Source organism: Schistocerca nitens, chromosome 12 (assembly GCF_023898315.1).
Source record: "Schistocerca nitens isolate TAMUIC-IGC-003100 chromosome 12, iqSchNite1.1, whole genome shotgun sequence".
In the NCBI taxonomy this organism is placed as follows: Eukaryota; Metazoa; Arthropoda; class Insecta; order Orthoptera; family Acrididae; genus Schistocerca; species Schistocerca nitens.
The window spans coordinates 170,949,969-170,969,622 of record NC_064625.1 but is presented as its reverse complement, the minus strand read 5'-3'; the positions used below and the strand labels follow the sequence as shown (position 1 = coordinate 170,969,622).

The 19,654-nt window shown below is 46.2% G+C and overlaps 1 protein-coding gene across 1 annotated transcript in view; it reads right to left on the bottom strand.

Annotated features, from left to right (window-relative positions):
* LOC126214986 (protein artichoke-like) overlaps nt 1-19,654 on the bottom strand; it is a 339,045-nt gene that overhangs the window by 175,236 nt on the left and 144,155 nt on the right. Inside the window, exon 2 of the mRNA XM_049941617.1 lies at nt 4,837-5,174. Coding sequence (XP_049797574.1) covers nt 4,837-5,174 — 338 coding nt within the window. The remainder of the gene's footprint in view (nt 1-4,836; nt 5,175-19,654) is intronic.

The following is a 19,654-nucleotide window of genomic DNA, read 5'->3' as shown; positions in this document are numbered from 1 at the left end:
TTTATCAAGAGGATGGCGCACCGCCACACTGGCATATGGAAATAAGGGAATTTTTAAATCAAAGGATTACTGAACGATGGATGGGTCGCAGTGGACCAAATGATTCAGCCTTACAGTGCTGACTCCATGGTTCCCGGACCTGACTGTATGTGATTATTTCTTGTGAGGGTTCATAAAAGACTCAGTTTATGTGCCTCCGTTACCAACAACAATGAATGAACTGAGACATCGCATAAAAGGAGCTGTGGAACCTATATCTCTAGATATGCTCACTGCAGTGTTTCATCAGTTTGAATACGGCATTGCCACATGCCGCGCATCTCCAGGGTGGTACACTGAACACCTGTGAAAAGGTATGAAAAACACTGAGTTTTCTGTTCATCAAAAAACTAATTCATTGTACTTATTAGTTTCAGAAATATATCGTTCAAATGGCTCTGAGCACTGTGGGACTTAACATCTGAGGTCATCAGTCCCCTAGAACTTAGAACTACTTAAACCTAACTAACCTAAGGACATCACACACATCCATGCCCGAGGTTCCAGACTGCAGCGCCTAGAACCCCTCGGCCACTCCGGCCGGCTCAGAAATGTAGACGTGCCAAATTCGATGATTCTTTTTGATACACACTGTATATGCAGCGCCTTTAATCCTAAAGCCGAAACATCTGTTAAACATGTGTAACAACCAGGCTAATCCGGAGAGCAACGATAAAATAATTTTTTGAAGAACAAAAATTAATTTATTTTAATAAAATTTGTATGCATTGTAGCACAGGTCTTGCATTTTTTTTTCGCGTAATCCCCATTTACCTCAATACGTTTTGTCACCCGTGGGACGAGTTTTTTGATTCCTGTGTCATAGACGTCTTCCGCCGCCTTTTCCCAGCCTATTCTTCACTTCGATTTTCACCTCGTCGTCATCGTCGGAAAAGTATTTTCAACGAAGGTGTTCAGTTTAATGAACATATGATAGTCAGTACGCGCAAGATCGGGGCTGTCAGAGGGGTGGCTTGCCGGCCGCGGTGGCCGTGCGGTTCTAGGCGCTTCAGTCCGGAACCGCGTGACTGCTACGGTCGCAGGTTCGAATCCTGCCTCGGGCATAGATGTGTGTGCTGTCCTTAGGTTAGTTAGTAGTTCTAAGTTCTAGGGGAGTGATGACCTCAGCTGTTAAGTCCCGTAGTGCTCAGAGCCATTTGAACCATTTTGAGGGGTGGCTTAAAACGTCCCAACCAAACGAAGTCAACAACTCTTGTGTTGCACGAGCGGTGTGCGGACGTGCGTTCCCATGGCGACAGATTCCCGTTGTCAGCATCCCGCGACGTTTGCCTCCTACGGCTCGGCGAAGTTTCTTCCTGGTCTCAGAATATCTTTCAGCATTTATTGTTTCACCTCTTTCCGAAAAATCGACGAGGAGGAACCCCTTTTCAGTCCCAAAAGACTGACGGCATGATTTTCCTCGCTGTTTGCAGAGTTTTGAATTTTTTGCCTGAAGGAGAATGAGTATGGCTGTACTGTGTTGATTGAAGCATGGTGATAAGCCCAAGTTTCATCTCCTGTCACTATAGAGTTCAGAAAAGCCTCGCCTTCACTCTCGAAACGGTCAAGAAATTCGCGAGCGGCACTCAATCTGTTCATTTTGTGTGCTTCGGTAAGCATCTTGGGCACCCATCGCACCCACAACTTGCAATAATTTAGTTGATCAGATGCGATTTCGCGAAATGTTTGGACAAACTGCAGCAAGTCGTCAGTTGCCGAACGGCGACCAGAGATATGATGACCTTCAATTTTCTACAACAGACGGCCTTCCGCCTCTGTCTTCATCGTGAATTGCCGGCCGCGGTGGTCTTGCGGTTCTAGGCGCTCAGTCCGGAACCGCGCGACTGCTACGGTCGCAGGTTCGAATCCTGCCTCGGGCATGGATGTATGTGATGTCCTTAGGTTAGTTAGGTTTAAGTAGTTCTAAGTTCTATGGGACTGATGACCACAGATGTTAAGTCCCATAATGCTCAGAGCCATTTTTTCATCGTGAATTTCCGTCCTCCCAGAATTGAAATTCCGTACCCATTCGGTTACACGAAGCGTTGAAATTACGCCCTCTCAGTAAACTGAAACAATTTCGTGATGAATCGCAGTGGCGTCCACGCCCTTAGCATTTAGGTGGCGGATTACAGCGCGCACTTCGTCCCACAACACTACTCAGCCACGCGGTCTTAGGCGCCGTGCCACGGTTCGTGCGACTCCCCCCCCCCCCCCCCCGTCGGAGGTTCGAGTCCTCCCTCGGTCATGTGTGTGTGTGTGTGTGTGTGTGTGTGTGTGTGTGTGTGTTGGTGTGTTGTCCTTAGCGTAAGAGTCAGATTACATAGTGCGTAAGCTGGTTGGTTCGTTGGTTTTGGGGAAGGAGAGCAGACAGCGTGGTCATCGGTGTCATCGGATTAGGGAAGGATGGGGAAGGAAGTCGGCCGTGCCCTTTCAGAGGAACCATCCCGGCATTTGCCTGGAGTGATTTAGGGAAATCACGGAAAACCTAAATCAGGATGGCCGGACGCGGGATTGAACCGTCGTCCTCCCGAATGCGAGTCCAGTGTCTAACCACTGTGCCACCTCGCTCGGTTAGTGCGTAAGCCTAGGGACCAATGACCTCAGCAGACTGGTCCCAAAGTAACTTACCACAAAATTCCAACAGTAACTGACGGGCTACTGATTGTTGGGAATGGTCGTCCCTTTCGCTGGTTCCCCGCTACACAGCAATCGTACCAACTCCTTCCCCCCCCCCCCCCCCCCCCATGCTAAAGCTGCATGCCATGTACCTTAATTTCTGTATAACCCCCGTACAAACATGCAGTCTTGTAGCCCTATTAATATTTTTTATCACCTACCTCCAAATTAACTGACAAAAGTTAAGTGAATAGCCAACTATTTCCTATTATAAGCAGATGAAGTACTATTCATCGCTTCTACAGACTTCATTGATTTCGTCATTCAAAATGAAGACGAATCATCAAGTATATATAGTCTTGAAATTTCTGTTAGTATTGTTACACCAGTCACGATATTTATAAGTACAAATTCAAATGCAAGGGAAAGTAATAATGAACTGACCTGAAAATACACTACTGGCCATTAAAACTGCTACACCAAGAAGAAATGCAGATGATAAACGGGTATTCATTGGGCAAATATATTATACTAGAACTGACATGTGATTACATTTTCACGCAATTTGGGTGCATAAATCCTGAGAAATCAGTACCCAGAACAACCACCTCTGGCCGTAATAACGGCCTTGATACACCTGCGCATTGAGTCAAACAGAGCTTCGATGGTGTGTACAGGTACAGCTGCCCATGCAGCTTCAACACGATACCACAGTTCGTCAAGAGTAGTGACTGGCGAATTGTGACGAGCCAGTTTCTCGGCCACCATTGACCAGACGTTTTCAGTTGGTGAGATATCTGGTCAACGTGCTCACCAGAGCAGCAGACGAACCTTTTCTGTATCGAGAAAGGCCCGTATAGGACCTGCAAGATGGGGTCGTGCATTATCCTGCTGAAATGTAGGGTGTCACAGGGATCGAATGAATGGTAGAGTCACAGGTCGTAACACATCTGAAATGTAATGTCCACTGTTCAAAGTGCCGTCAATGCAAACAAGCGGTGACCGAGACGTGTAACCAATGGCACCCCATTCCATCACGCCGGGTGATACGACAGTATGGCGATGACGAAATACAGTCTTCCAATCTGCGCTCACCGCGACGTCGCCAAATACAGATGCGACTATTATGATGCTGTAAACAGAACCCGGATTCATCCGAAAAAATGAGGTTTTGCCGTTCGTGCACCCAGGTTCGTCGTTGAGTACACCATCACAGCCACTGGTGTCTGTGATGCAGCGTCAAGGGTAACCGCAGCCACGGTCTCCGAGCTGATAGTCCATGCTGCTGAAAATGTCGTGAACTGTTCGTGCAGATGGTTGTTGTGTTGCAAACGTCCCCATCTGTTGACTCAGGGATCGAGATGTGGCTGCATGACGCGTTAGATCTATGCGGATAAGGCGGATAAGGACCATCCGACCGCCGTGTCATCCTCAGTTGAGGATGTGAGTAGGAGGGGCACGTGGTCAGCACACCGCTCTCCCGGTCGCTATGATGTCTTTGTTTGACCGGAGTCACTACTATTCGGTCGATTAGCTCCTCAATTGGCATCACGAGGCTGAGTGCAGCCCGAAATATGGCAAGAGGGTATGGCGGCTGGATGGTCACCCATCAAAGTGCCGGCCACGCCCGTCAGTGCTTAACTTCGGTGATCTCACGGGAACCGGTGTATCCACTACGGCAAGGTCGTTGCGTCTATGGGGATAAGATGCCTGTCATCTCGACTGCTAGTGATACGGTGTTCCGTATTCCCTCCTGAACCCACCGATTCCATATTCTGCTAACAGTCATCGGGTCTCGACCGACGTGAGCAGGAATGTCGCGATACGATAAACCGCAGTAGTGATAGGCTACAATCCGACCTTTATGAAAGTCGGAAACGTGATGGTACGCATTTCTCCTCCTTACACGAGGCATCACAACAACGTTTCACCAGGCAAAGCCGGTCAACTGCTGCTTGTGTATGAGAAATCGGTTGGAAACTTTCCTCATGTCAGCACGTTGTAGGTGTCGCCACCGGCGCCAACCTTGTGTGAATGCTCTGAAAAGCTAATCATTTGCATATCACAGCATGTTCTTCCTGTCGGTTAAATTTCGCGTCTGCAGCGCGTCATCTTCGTGGTGTAGCAATTTTAATGTCCAGTAGTGTGTTTTGTTTACGTCAGAGTGGTGTTGTTTACCTCTCGGTGAGCCGCCTCAGCAGGTTGTGGGAGAGGTCGAGCCTGCGCAGCGGCGGCCGCCCGGGCGCGCCCAGCGCGTGCTGCGGCAGCGCCTGCAGGCCGGCGCCCCGCTGGCTGAACGCGACGACGGGCGCCCCCGGCGGCAGCGCCGCTTCCACCGGCCAGGCGACGGCGTCGCAGTCGACGGCCAGCCCGGGCCCCGCGTCGCCCGCCTCGGGCAGCAGCACGTCGCAGCGGCACGGCGCGCGCAGCCCGCCCGCCAGGATGTCCGTGCAGGGCCGCGTCGCCCCGCACATAGGCGCGCCGGCCAGCGCCAGCACCAGCAGCAGCGCCAACACCTACAAGTAAGTAATGGCGTGCACAAGGAGGGGCTTCACGAGGCTCCTGAGAATAAGCATAAGAAGTGAGGAAATTTCTGTACCCTCATCGTCTGTCCATTATAGTTATCCGGGCTGCTATGCCGTGGTCGGATGATGAATTCTGTGTTGTTTCCCAACGTTTCGTCCCCGTCTGCGGGAGACATCTTCAAGGGGGTCTGTAGCTCGATGGAAGATTCAACACACCCACTGGTTCACTACTGTCAGTAGCGAGCTGGTGGGTGTGTTGGACCTTCCATCGAGCTACAGACGCCCTTGAAGATGTCTCCCGCAGACGAGTACAGAATTCATCGACCGACCACGGCATAACAGCCCGGATAACTATAGTGGACATGACATTTCCGGTCGTGAAAGTCTATATTTTAGTACCCTCATCTTCTACAAATGAGCACACGTCTACAACAAAGTTAATTTTATTGTTAATAACAATTAAATGGTACAGAACTACCGCACAAGCATTCATTTATATAATTTTAATAAACATTTTTGGAAAAGTGATTAAAAGTGATTCAGACTTAATCACACCACATATGTTACAAGAACATAGGTGACCGGTTTCAGTCATATGACCATCATCAGACCTGTAATTTAATTTACAAAGTAATAGAAACCTTACCAGATTTACAATAAAATATTATATATGAATATATATACGAATATATGTTCCTGAAAGAACAGTTACTGTTAATGACCATGCAGCTTTCGAGACAATCAAATTATAATTAAATAGACACCCTAGCTGCAAAGAGGCGTTGATATACTTCATAGGGGACATGTTGAAAATGTGTGCCCCGACCGGGACTCGAACCTGGTATCTCCTGCTTACATGGCAGACGCTCTATCCATCTGAGCCACCGTGGGCACAGAGGATAGTGCGCCTGCAGGGACTTATCCCTTGCACGCTCCTCGTGAGATTCACATTCCCTAGAGGTCCACACCACTACATTCGTAGTGCGCCTGATAGATGTTTGCCCATCATACTCATTACTCGTGGCATATTAATCTACCAAGTCCCGTAAGAGTTTGGGCATAGCGTGTGCATTCACACAAGAAGGTCAACGGCCGGGAAGCCATATTTTAACTATATATGACGGTAGTATCTGTTCCCGAAAGAACACTTACCGTTAATGACCATGCAGCTTTCGAGACAATCAAATTATAATTAAATGGACACCCTAGCTGCAAAGAGGCGTTGATATACTTAATGCTTATAAGGACAAAATACAATAAGACGTGTTATACCCATGGCACCCTTCGAAGATGGTACGTGGAGCACTCTTGTAGTCGAGTTACAACTCACATATCGATATGATGCAGCAATGCCCAAGACCTCCACAACATGCGGTAGCGTTCTCGCTTCCCACGCACGGGTTCCCGGGTTCGATTGCCGGCGGGGTCAGGGATTTTCTCTGCCTCGTGATGACTGGGTGTTGTGTGCTGTCCTTAGGTTAGTTAGGTTTAAGTAGTTCTAAGTTCTAGGGGACTGATGACCGTAGATGTTAAGTCCCATAGTGCTCAGAGCCATTTGAGCCTCCACAACATCGTTGACTTTGAAAACATTGTGGCAGTAGCACCTTAGCCCACAGAGGGCGCCCTGGCTATACATCGTCTGTACAGTTATTTTAAAGCTTTTAATTAAAATTTTGTACAACATTGTACTTCAATGGTTGTAAAGAGATATTATACATAACTATTTTTATATTATTATTGTACTCTTTTTACGTTTTGACGACTATGTGAACCCATTTTTATACCGATTGGTTGATGTGAGGTGGAGGGAGAAGAGGTAGGCGGAGCATCTTCGTACTTAAGCGTATGCCCGTCACTTTCTGGCACCAGTTGACAGCACAGCAGCTGGGAAGAGTGTTCCACCTACCATCTTCGAAGGATGCCACGGGTATAACACATCTTATTGTATTTTATCCTTGTAAGCATTTTGTCTTATTTTATTGTAAATCTAGTAAAGTTTCTATTACTTTCTAAATTAAATTACAGGTCTGATGATGGCCATGTGATATGACCGAAACCGGTCACCTATGTTCTAGTAACACACGTGGTGTGATTAAGACTGAATTTTAAAAACAAAAAAATTCTATTCATTTATATGTACGATTGGTCGGTTTGGGGAGGAAGACCAACAGCGAGGTCGTCCCATCGGATTAGGTAAGGATGCAGGGGGGTGTCGACTGTGCCCTATCAAAGAAAACATCCCTGCATTCGCCTGAAGCGATTTTGGGAAAGCGTGGAAAACCTAAATCAGTATGGCCGGAGACGTGTTTGAACCGTCGTCCTCCTGAATACGAGTCCTAAGCACTGCGACCTCGTTCTGTCATTTATATGCATGACGGATGTTCAAAAGAATAGGTACACAAGAGCGCTGTGCTCATCATTGAAGTCGTTATTCAAAAGTGATCAGCAGAGGCCTGAGCACAACTATTCCACTGTTTCACAAGCCGAGGGATTCCCTGTTAGCAGAATTCCTGTGGAAGTGGCAGGAGCCAGACATCCACTGTGTTCCGCAGTTCGTCGTCTGAGTTGGCGCCCTTCCCTCTGACATGTTTTTCTTTATGGACCAAAAACATACAAGTCACAGGGGCGGCGGGGGAAGTGGGGGGGGGGGGGACGTCTGGCCTGTAGGGCGGATGCTCAAGCTACTCTCACTTTAACTTGAACTTGGTGTGACCTTAGAGATGTGCAGACGGCGTGCATTATTATGGAGCACATTCACTCCCTCCTGAGGAGGTCATGCCATTTGCTCTAGACGGACTTCCATAGCCTATGTGTGTCTCACAGTACACGTCACTCTTCACTTAAAACGGCTGATAGGCCGTGGTCGAAGCATAAAACTCTCTCCTGACGTTTCGTCTCCGACTGCGGGAGCCATCCTCGGAGGTAAAGCGGCGAACTGCGAAGAGAACTCGAGGCAGCGCTGGTTATATAGGCAGTACAGAGGGCGCCAGTGTCGATCACGTGGCTCCGGCTATGAGATTCTCTGGTAATGCCAACATTCTCGATTGAAAGTAATCGATCGTCACGCTTGCGGTGCAACGCTGACATCCAAATTTTGTCCAGTTTAACACCTTCGTCTTTCCTGTTAAAATTATTACGATGTACACTCCTGGAAATGGAAAAAAGAGCACTTGACACCGGTGTGTCAGACCCACCATACTTGCTCCGGACACTGCGAGAGGGCTGTACAAGCAATGATCACACGCACGGCACAGCGGACACACCAGGAACCGCGGTGTTGGCCGTCGAATGGCGCTAGCTGCGCAGCATTTGTGCACCGCCGCCGTCAGTGTCAGCCAGTTTGCCGTGGCATACGGAGCTCCATCGCAGTCTTTAACACTGGTAGCATGCCGCGACAGCGTGGACGTGAACCGTATGTGCAGTTGACGGACTTTGAGCGAGGGCGTATAGTGGGCATGCGGGAGGCCGGGTGGACGTACCGCCGAATTGCTCAACACGTGGGGCGTGAGGTCTCCACAGTACATCGATGTTGTCGCCAGTGGTCGGCGGAAGGTGCACGTGCCCGTCGACCTGGGACCGGACCGCAGCGACGCACGGATGCACGCCAAGACCGTAGGATCCTACGCAGTGCCGTAGGGGACCGCACCGCCACTTCCCAGCAAATTAGGGACACTGTTGCTCCTGGGGTATCGGCGAGGACCATTCGCAACCGTCTCCATGAAGCTGGGCTACGGTCCCGCACACCGTTAGGCCGTCTTCCGCTCACGCCCCAACATCGTGCAGCCCGCCTCCAGTGGTGTCGCGACAGGCGTGAATGGAGGGACGAATGGAGACGTGTCGTCTTCAGCGATGAGAGTCGCTTCTGCCTTGGTGCCAATGATGGTCGTATGCGTGTTTGGCGCCGTGCAGGTGAGCGCCACAATCAGGACTGCATACGACCGAGGCACACAGGGCCAACACCCGGCATCATGGTGTGGGGAGCGATCTCCTACATCATGGTGTGGGGAGCGATCTCCTACACTAGACCGGCAAGGGAACTTGCTGTAACAGGACAATGCACGTCCGCATGTATCCCGTGCCACCCAACGTGCTCTAGAAGGTGTAAGTCAACTACCCTGGCCAGCAAGATCTCCGGATCTCTCCCCCATTGAGCATGTTTGGGACTGGATGAAGCGTCGTCTCACGCGGTCTGCACGTCCAGCACGAACGCTGGTCCAAATGAGGCGCCAGGTGGAAATGGCATGGCAAGCCGTTCCACAGGACTACATCCAGCATCTCTACGATCGTCTCCATAGGAGAATAGCAGCCTGCATTGCTGGGAAAGGTGGATATACACTGTACTAGTGCCGACATTGTGCATGCTCTGTTGCCTGTGTCTATGTGCCTGTGGTTCTGTCAGTGTGATCATGTGATGTATCTGACCCCAGGAATGTGTCAATAAAGTTTCCCCTTCCTGGGACAATGAATTCACGGTGTTCTTATTTCAATTTCCAGGAGTGTATATCAATCTCGATAGCCTCTCTATACAAGCGTGCATAATAATGCGAGGTTTTTGATATGACGCTCGTCTCGCTGAATTTTATTTCATGATCACCTTCCTGGTAAACATGTTCCGCTACGGCCGATTCAGCGAGACGACCGTCATATCAAAAACCTCGCATTATTATGCACGCTTGTATAGAGAGGCTATCGAGATTGATAAACATCGTAATAATTGTAACAGGAAAGACGAAGGCGTTAAACTGGATAAAATTTGGATGTCAGCGTTGCACCGCAAGCGTGACGATCGATTACTTTCAATCGAGAATGTTGGCATTACCAGAGACAATCTGATAGCCGACGCCACGTGATCGACACTGGCGCCCTCTGTACTGCCTATATAACCAGTGCTGCCTCGAGTTCTCTTCGCTACCGACCCATCAGCCTTCTGAGCTCGCTCAGTAAGGTTGTTGAGAAGGTGATTCTCAAACGCATCACTAGGCACTGCATAACAAATGACATCCTGAGACCGGAGCAATTCGGCTTCAGGAATCACCACTCCACAACACAACAACTCCTACGGGTCGTTGAACATATAACACATGGTTTCAACATAAACAAAGCTACAGGGGCAGTGTTCATGGACATCGAAAAGGCTTCCGACCGTCTATGGCACAACGGCCTCATCCGCAAACTCAGCGACGCGGGATTCCCCGACGGGCTGCTGCGTCTAATACACTCATACCTCACAGACAGGAGTTTCAACACTGATGTGCAGGGAAAACAATCAACACGACACGGTATACATGCGGGGGTACCCCAGGGAAGCATCCTATGGCCCCTACTGTTTAACCTCTACATAAACGCTCTCCCAACCACACACAACACAATGATGACACAGCCATCCTTGCGCAAGATTGGAAACCATCAAACATTACGTCACGCCTACAGACTGCACTCAGAGAGGCCGAGCCTTGGTTGGAGAAATGGCGGATTAGAGTAAACGTCGACAAGTGCGAAGCCGTTCTGTTCACTAAAAGAGCGAAGCAACTGCGCAAACACCGTTACTGCAGACCACTAACCCTACGTGCACGTCCAATACGTTTCCGCGAGAAAGTCAAATACCTCGGTGTCTGGCTGGACCGGAAATTACTCTGGGGGGGACCACATACAACACATGACCAACCGAGCTAGTGCGAGGCTCAAACAGCTCTACCCTATGCTCAACAGGCGTAGCACACTGAACAGAAGGGTGTCGAGGTCCATGTACATGACACTTATTCGACCCCTGATGACGTACGCAGCTCCTGTCTGGGGATACGCTGCGCCTACACGCCTGCGCCGTCTGCAGCTCATACAAAACAAAGTACTCAAAATCATAAGCAATGCTCCACGATACACACGCATCGCGGACCTTCACCGGGAATACCGACTTGAGACTCTCACGGAGGTAATCCACAAACTCGCCACAAGACTATACAGAAACTACAGACACTCGCAGAACCCGTTTATTCTGAATCTGGGGAACTACGACCACAACCATAGATGGAAACATAAAAGACCAAAAGACATACTTGCAAGGACATAACATCTATGGCCAAGCATACGCAAACATAACGGCACAGGCGAGCCCCTGTTAATCAGACGCATTTACTGGATTTCCAGCTGAAATACACTGCCGAATAACTGGCACCACACAGGGAAGCCGTACCGTACACTGCATGCAAACAAGATCCACGCATCCCCCACACAGTGAGATGATCTATGGCCGATCTCCCACTACTGTATAACGATCTTGATTGTTCCAGGAATGTAGCAGCTGCAGCAACAGGGACACATCGCCATCGCTTGTCACGGTAATGATGCATGATACCTATACTAACAAATCCAACCTTGCATGAGCTATCGCAGCTAGTAAGCCACTACTGCCCTTACTACCCATCCCACTGTCGCAGAGGTTTTTTTCCCACGGCACGAGCCATGGCAATTTTTTCCCTCTGCTCTTCAAATCGCTACCCTCACTCGCGTTTCGTCCACTATCTATCACCTGATGGACCGTGTTAATGCGTAGTCTTACCCAGACGCACGGACAACATCACAGCCCAGCATCCTGTGATCCACCTACTAGATAACTAACATGTTTACGGAGGTGACAGTAGAACTTTTGGTTTGGTCACCACGTTGGTGCGGGCGTGGAGGGGCCCCATCTATATAAAGTTCTCTTCGCAGTTCGCCGCTTTACCTCCGAGGATGGCTCCCGCAGTCGGAGACGAAACGTCAGGAGACAGTTTTATACTTCGACCACGGCCTATCAGCCCGGAAGTTTTAAGTGAAGACAATACCGGCCGTGAAAGTTTACACTATATGATCAATACACGTCACTGTTAATGTTTTGTTCGTTGCTCGAGGAACTGGACGAGTACCAGACCTCCGATGTCAGGAAAGTTAGTGAGGATCATCTTGACTGTTGCAGGCACAGGTTTGAATTTTTTGGAGGAAGGAGACGACGCATGCTTCAACTTCATGCTGTTCCATCTTGTCTCTGGCTCAAAAGTCGCGGCATCAGATCTCGTCACCAGTGACGATCCAATCTAGCAAAGTGGGGTCTTCGCAATTGTAGAACAGATGTTACCCCATACGTAGCTCTCTTGCAGTTCACGATGTTGCTTCAGAATCCACTGCACGCACAGCTTCCAGTAACTCACTCTGTCGTGCACAACCGTCCACGTTCTTCCAACACTGGATCCCACGATCACTCCCAACATTTGCATTCTGACACACCAGTCGGTTCGCGCCAGGTCGTTCACCTTGCGAATGAGTTCAGCCGTGATTATCGTGTTTGTCTAGCCTGGTCTCGGATCATGACACCAGCACTCCCGGCCTTCATGGAAACAGGCACTCCACTTTCCCAATACCTTGCCAGACACACAGTCTAGCCCATAATTGGCCACCATACGGCGAAGAATATCAGCGAGTTTAACCCACTTCGCACTCAGAAATCTGATATCACTTCGCTACTCCTAGTATCCTGTAATGTCAACTCCAAGATGTCCTCACATGCACTGTCGTGCCATACGGAAGACACACACACAACTTTCTGCTTCTCTCCTGCACCATGTGCCCATCCATGTGCATAACCATACCAGACACCACATTCACGTCTCGACATGTGTCGCCATGTTATCCTAAAGCGGCATATGCCAATTTCAACCGCTTGGGTTGCTACAGTGCCGGCCGCTGTGGCCGAGCGGTTCTAGACGCTTCAGTCCGGAACTGCGCTGCTGCTACGGTCGCAGGTTCGAATCCTGCCTCGGGCATGGATATGTGTGTGATGTCCTTAGGTTAGTTAGGTTTAAGTAGTTCAAAAGTCTAGCATACTGATGACCTCAGGTGTTAAGTCCCATAGTGCTCACAGGCGGTTGGGTTGTTACAGCGTTTCGTGCCTTTTCATTTGTACACGCCTGATACATGATATCCTGTATATGTTCAAATATTTCTTTTACAATTTTGTTACTTTTTGAGATACTGCTTCTTGTTGTAGTGGTCTTCAGTTCTGAGACTGGTTTGATGCAGCTCTCCATGCTACTCTATCCTGTGCAAACTTCTTCATCTCACAGTACCTACTGCAACCTACATCCTTCTGAACCTGCTTAGTGTATTCATCTCTTGGTCTCCATCAACGATTTTTACCCTCCACGCTGCCCTCCAATACTAAATTGGCGATTCCTTGTCGCATCAGAATATGCCCTACGAACTGATCCCTTCTTCTAGTCACGTTGTGCCACAAACGTCTCTGCTCCACAATCCTATTCAATACTTGCTCATTAGTTATGTGATCTACTCATCTAATCTTCAGCATTCTTCTGTAGCACCACATTTCGAAAGCTTCTATTCTCTTCTTGTCTAAACTATTTATCGTCCATGTTTCACTTCCATACATGGCTACACTCCATACAAATACTTTCAGAAACGATTTCCTGACACATAAACCAATACTCAATGTTAACAAAATTTCTCTTCTTCTGAAACACTTTCCTTGCCATTGCCAATCTACATTTTATTTCCTCTCTACTTCGCCCATCATCAGTTATTTTGCTCCCCAAACAACAAATCTCCTTTACTACTTTAAGTGTCTCATTTCCTAATCTATTTCCCTCAGCATCACCCAAGGTAACTCGACTACATTCCATTATCTTTGTGTTGCTTTTGTTGATGTTCATCTTATACCCTCCTTTCAAGACAGTGTCTATTCCATTCAACTGCCGTTCGAAGTCATTTACTGTCTCTGACAGAATTACAATGTCACTGGCGAACCTCAAAGTTTTTACTTCTTCTCCACGGATTTTAATACCTACTTCGAATTTTTCTTTTGTTTCCTTTACTGCTTGCTCAATATACAGATTGAATAACATCGGGGAGAGGTTACAACGCTGTCTCACTCCTTTCCCAACCACTGCTTCCCTTTCATGCCCCTCGACTCTTATAACTGTCATCTGGTTTCTGTACAAATTGTAAATAGCCTTTCGCTCCCTGTATTTTACCCCTGCCACCTTCAGAATTTGAAAGAGAGTATTCCAGTCAACATTGTCAAAAGCTTTCTCTAAGTCTACAAATGCTAGGAACTTAGATTTGCCTTTTCTTAATCTTTCTTCTAAGCTGCCTCAAGTGTTCTATAGAATCCAAACTGATCTTCCCTGAGGTCCACTTCTAACAGGTTTTCCATTCTTCTGTAAAGAATTCGCGTTAGTATTTTGCAGCTGTGACTTATTAAACTGATAGTTCGTTAATTTTCACATCTGTCAACACCTGCTTCTTGAAGTCTGACAGTATTTCGCCTGTCTCATCCATCTGTCATAGTGAGGTACCAAACAACAACAGACTCATCATACAAAGCCATCACCTGTGATTTCCGCCGAGTCCCCATGCTGGCCTGCAGCTAGTTGTCTGCTGGCTGTCCTCATAGCCTCCAGTTCATGTGAGTAGAGATGAGAATCAGAGGGAGGCAAAACTGTGCTATATTATGGTGGCTGATGAAACACTTCCCACCAAAATGTGGGGCAGAGTATTGTCACACGAAGAAGGAAGATGTCTGACGGCAACATTCTTCTTCTCTTGTTCTCGCCCTTTGTAGACGATTTTCTCGAATCGCCTGATCCACTCGCTGGACAAGATCAGCGTTTGGCACTCGCTTCCTTCCCTGCGTCATCAACATCTGCACGTAGTCCTTCAAAGTTCTTGCACTGTTGTTGTACTCTGCTGTCACGCATGGCAGTTACGTTATGTGGGCTGCATGAAATCAGGCGCAACGCGTCAACATAAGAAAAAATCGAATGACAACACAGACGTCACACTTTGTGGGAGACGCTATTGTTCTGGGCAACTTTCCACGACGTGATGCAGTCGACGGGCATACTAGAGAGACTGCCCAACACACCTTTGCGAAGCTTCATTGGATTTTCACTGCGGTTGGCCGGCCGCAGTGGTCTCGCGGTTCTAGGCGCTCAGTCCGGAACCGCGGGACTGCTACGGTCACAGGTTCGAATCTTGCCTCGGGCATGGATGTGTGTGATGCCCTTAGGTTAGTTAGGTTTAAGTAGTTCTAGGTTCTAGGGGACTGATGACCACAGATGTTAAGTCCCATAGTACTCAGAGCCATTTGAGCCACTGTGGTTGTAAATTGGCGACCGATCGGAGGTTGAAGAAAGAACAGCCCGTGAATCTTGTTTCATAAAAGTTGTAAGAAAAATGACATACTAAATTACTATGACATCACTACTGCACGTTTTGAACAGCAAAGCTGCAGTAATCGAAGAAATAAAGGGAAAAGTTGATCGATTTTGATACATATTACACAGTTCTTTGTTTTTAAAAATTCGGAAAGGAGAAGACACATACTGGATAGCAAATACTCATCATTTTGAACACTATCAGTTGTTAAGCGTGCAAATGCCGTGGCTGCAACCTTACTAGCAGTTTCACAGAGTGCAGCAGTATGTGAAATTGTACAAATTTGCACATGTTACATGTAATAAAAAAAAAGTTGCCCAGGACTCATGCTCCGAATGCTAAACACAAACTTAATTTTTATATCGCCAGTGCATTCATCCTGTCGACCGGTTCCTGAGAAAAAGGAGTCTTTAACAGATGGATAACAAATCACAAAAATTTTTTTTCGTGTGATATAATTACAAATTAACAATTTTCTGATTATTTCCTTTACTTGTATTGTGAAACATTCCTTTCTTCCAGATTTCATGATTCTATGTCAATGGGAAGTACCCTATAGTTTCTGATGAGTCTGTAAGTGTCAAAATATGTGACGTAAATGGCCATATCTTTTGACTGCATTGACTTAGAAGCTTAAATTTTCTCCACCACCAAGGGACCATGGACCTTAGTATGTGAAATGAATTTCAATTTGATAGCTCTACTCGTTGATAAGAAAAGTGGATCTTAATAGACAGGCAAACAGACAGACAACAAAGTGACCCTATAACGGTGCTTTTTGCCAATTGAGGTACGAAACCCTAAAACTGGGTGGCGTATTATAATACTAGGCAAATCTTAGTTGCAGGTCACTTGAGATGATTACCATTTTTCATATAACTTGTAACGCCATAAAGATAAATCATGCAGACCTTCCTCAAGGGTCTATCTTCGACCCATTACTGCTCTTGGTTTTGCTAAAGATCAATCACTTCATTTGAATCAGGAGAATGAATTCGCCCATTTAAATGATGATGAAAGCATCTCTCTCAAGCTGAGGAAGAAAGCATCAACAGTAAATCAGTAAATAGTTCTTTGAGTTAGGTGACAAACAGATTTTGCACAAATGGAGCAGCTTTAACTTTTGGACTGTCAAAACTACCACAACATTTATTAACGGAGTTTTCCAAGATAAGTAATAAACAGGATAAAATTCCTAAAGTCCGAACTGCATATAATTATGAAAAAGTAACCCCCAAAAATCATACAGAAGACCAGCTCAAACACTGAGATACCGCTATTTTTGCCATACGAATTATTACCAAGATTGGGCTAGTAAAAATCAACAAGCTAACGTATTTTTCACATGTTTATTCATAGATCTGAATTCTGTGGTAGCTTCTCTTACACAAACAGTGTTGATTGCACATAGGAAAGCAATTGCAAGTCTGGGAGCGATTCTCCATTCCTATATCTGGCACACACCTGTTTGCATATTCTTCGCAATTCTTCAGTGTCAGTTACTGTAGGTGTCCGTGGTATTTTAAGCATTTTGCAGCAAATCCACATTTCAATGCTCTCTCCGTTCCTTGCTGTGTGCTTATTTACTGTGCGTCCTTCAGAACCATGCAGAAGGGCATACCAGATGTAGTATCTTATAAATCAAACTCTAATTCTTAAATTTCATGAAGGCGTTATCTGCGTTGTGTATGTGACATTTTATCTCCATATCTGATTTCCACTGTTCACAGAGCCACGTTCCAAGAAACTTTAACTTCTCTATCCGTTGTGTTAAGGAGCTACTGAATCCTACGTTTGCATTTTTAAGGGAGTCATAAAAATGTTGTTTTGAGTGGAGTGTTGAAGATCATATAATTTATCAGCAATCAACACCATATCATCACAATTGCGAATGTTGTTGATGACTCCACTAACCGTTATACATTTTTGTTTATCGCCAAGTGGTTCCTGAAAGATACTCTCTGACATTAACTGAATCTTTCGTCGATGCTTCACAGAACATGGTAATAATATTACGGGAAAACACTTACTAATGTTCTGCAAGATTATATTTATTGGGCCATGAACAGGCTTTCGAATTCTCAGGCCATCTTCAGGTGACAACTGAATGTCACACAGATAAACATGATGCGCGACTTTCAGAGATATTGTTCGTACAGAAGATACAAAAATGACAAAGCGCTTAAATAGGAAAATATTACGATAATTGCATTAACTAAAAGAGGGAGTAAACATTTTTTATGTGGAGATACATATAACAAATGACGAGAAATAAAATGAATTTACAATTTGTATCTAGTATTTGTAACGGAAACTGAAGTTAATAAGACGGAAAACAGAAACTGAGTATGATCATTTAATACTGGTCTGACATTCTAGATCTTGTGTTGGTTCATTTCCAGTACGATCATGTTTCTGTTTTTTCTTTGACAGGATTTAAAACTTTGCATTATATATCATATAGATATAAGGAGTTCTAGTTCTGCAAGGTTCGCAGAAGAGCTTCTGTGAAGTTTGGAAGGTACGGGACAAGGTACTTGCAGAATTTAAGCTGTGATTATGGGTGGTGAGTCATGCTTCGGTAGCTGAGATGGTAGAGGACTTGTCCGTGTAAGGTAAAGGTGCCGAGTTCGTGTCTCGGTCATTACACAGTTTTAATCTGCCAGGAAGTTTCATGTCGATGGTGTTTCTTTGAATGGTTCCACGCTGACAGTTGTCGATGGCCCAGCATTGAAATCTGCAACAATTCGCGGAAGGGTTGCACTTCTGTCACGTTGAATGATTTTCTTCAGTCGTCGTTGGTCCTTTTCTAGTAGCATTGTAACCTCCCCCTCATTTATCGACCTTAATGACAGTGAAAAATTAAACCGCGTGTACCTAATGGAAATTTGGGAAAAGCAATCGTCACCGAGGTTAATTTGTCGGTAAAGAGGGAGGAAAGGGTTACATCTAAATGAAAGGAAAAATGCTAATGAAACTGGTGGAAATTAATTTTGAAATAGGGGTAAAGTTAATAAAGAAAGTAAATGTGCGGCCGTTACGTTAACAATCAACTAGCGGTAATTAGATATTTGAGATTTGGGGGAAATTACGGTCTCCAGTCCTAAGGACAATTACTATAGTAACTGAAAAAGAAAGATTATTACACATATAATTAGCACTAGAAGCGTGGCAACTGAAGGTTGACAAGTGTAGTGTGAAAACTGAAAGTTTGTCAGAAGTAATAAATTTCGCTACACTTAATTTAGCAAAAGAATTAATAAAACCGGAAAATCGAAAGTTAATTTAGTGAGTGAAGTTAATAGTAAGCTTTCTTTCTGAAGCACATCGAAATTCAGTAAAATACGGTTAGTCTTGGACTACCTCAACAATCATTTCAAAAGCTACTTGAATCTACGCAATTTAGAAATAAGAGATTTAACTTTGAACTTGAATTAAACGATTCTGAACAATTAACAATAGTAAAATTTAGTACGTACCAAGCTGAGCTGCAGTCACAGGTAAGCTAAAATATGGTAACAAAACTAGCACTCTTAATTTGTGCTTGTGTAGTCTAAGTATTGTAGCCAGCTATGAATACTTTAACTGAACTTTGAAATTAAAGCAGTGAAATGGAATTATGCTGGCGTTTGAATTTCAACGACACTCGGGTTCATTTCGGAAAAGGAAGGGACCCTGCTTGGTAATGCAATTGGGACAATGAGCAACAAAGGTTCATGCTAAGTAGCTGTAATTTTGTGATGCAACAATTTTAAAAGTTTGAAAAGCTGAGGCCTGCCATACAGTTCTAAAACTTTACGTGCTTCCAGTCTTCCTTGTTGGTTGACTGAAGGTTTGAAGCCGTCGATCGAGGATGTGGCGACAGTCACTCATTGTCGGCCGTCGCTGTTGCAGAAGCTGGATGTTGGCGCGCCTTCTTCTCGACACGGTCACCAGACGAAACGGGCTCTTGATGTGCGCCAGCTAATGCTTCCCGTCCACGACACCATGTCAGAAACTATCATCGCAAGTCGAGCGCAATTACATGCTGCCAAACCCCGAAAGCGCGGCAACTCGCGGGAGCTTCACACCACACACCTGCTCCACTCGCTCCTCCAGCCAGACTCTTCCTTGCTCTGCCCGCGCTCCACGCGGCAGAGTTAACACTACCAAAGATCCTAAACACTTTTGTTCTCCACACGACCTATCGATGTATTCGTTCGATAGCATAGTTTTCCCTAGGCCAGACCCAGCGTATAAATACAAATAATATTCACAAAACAAAC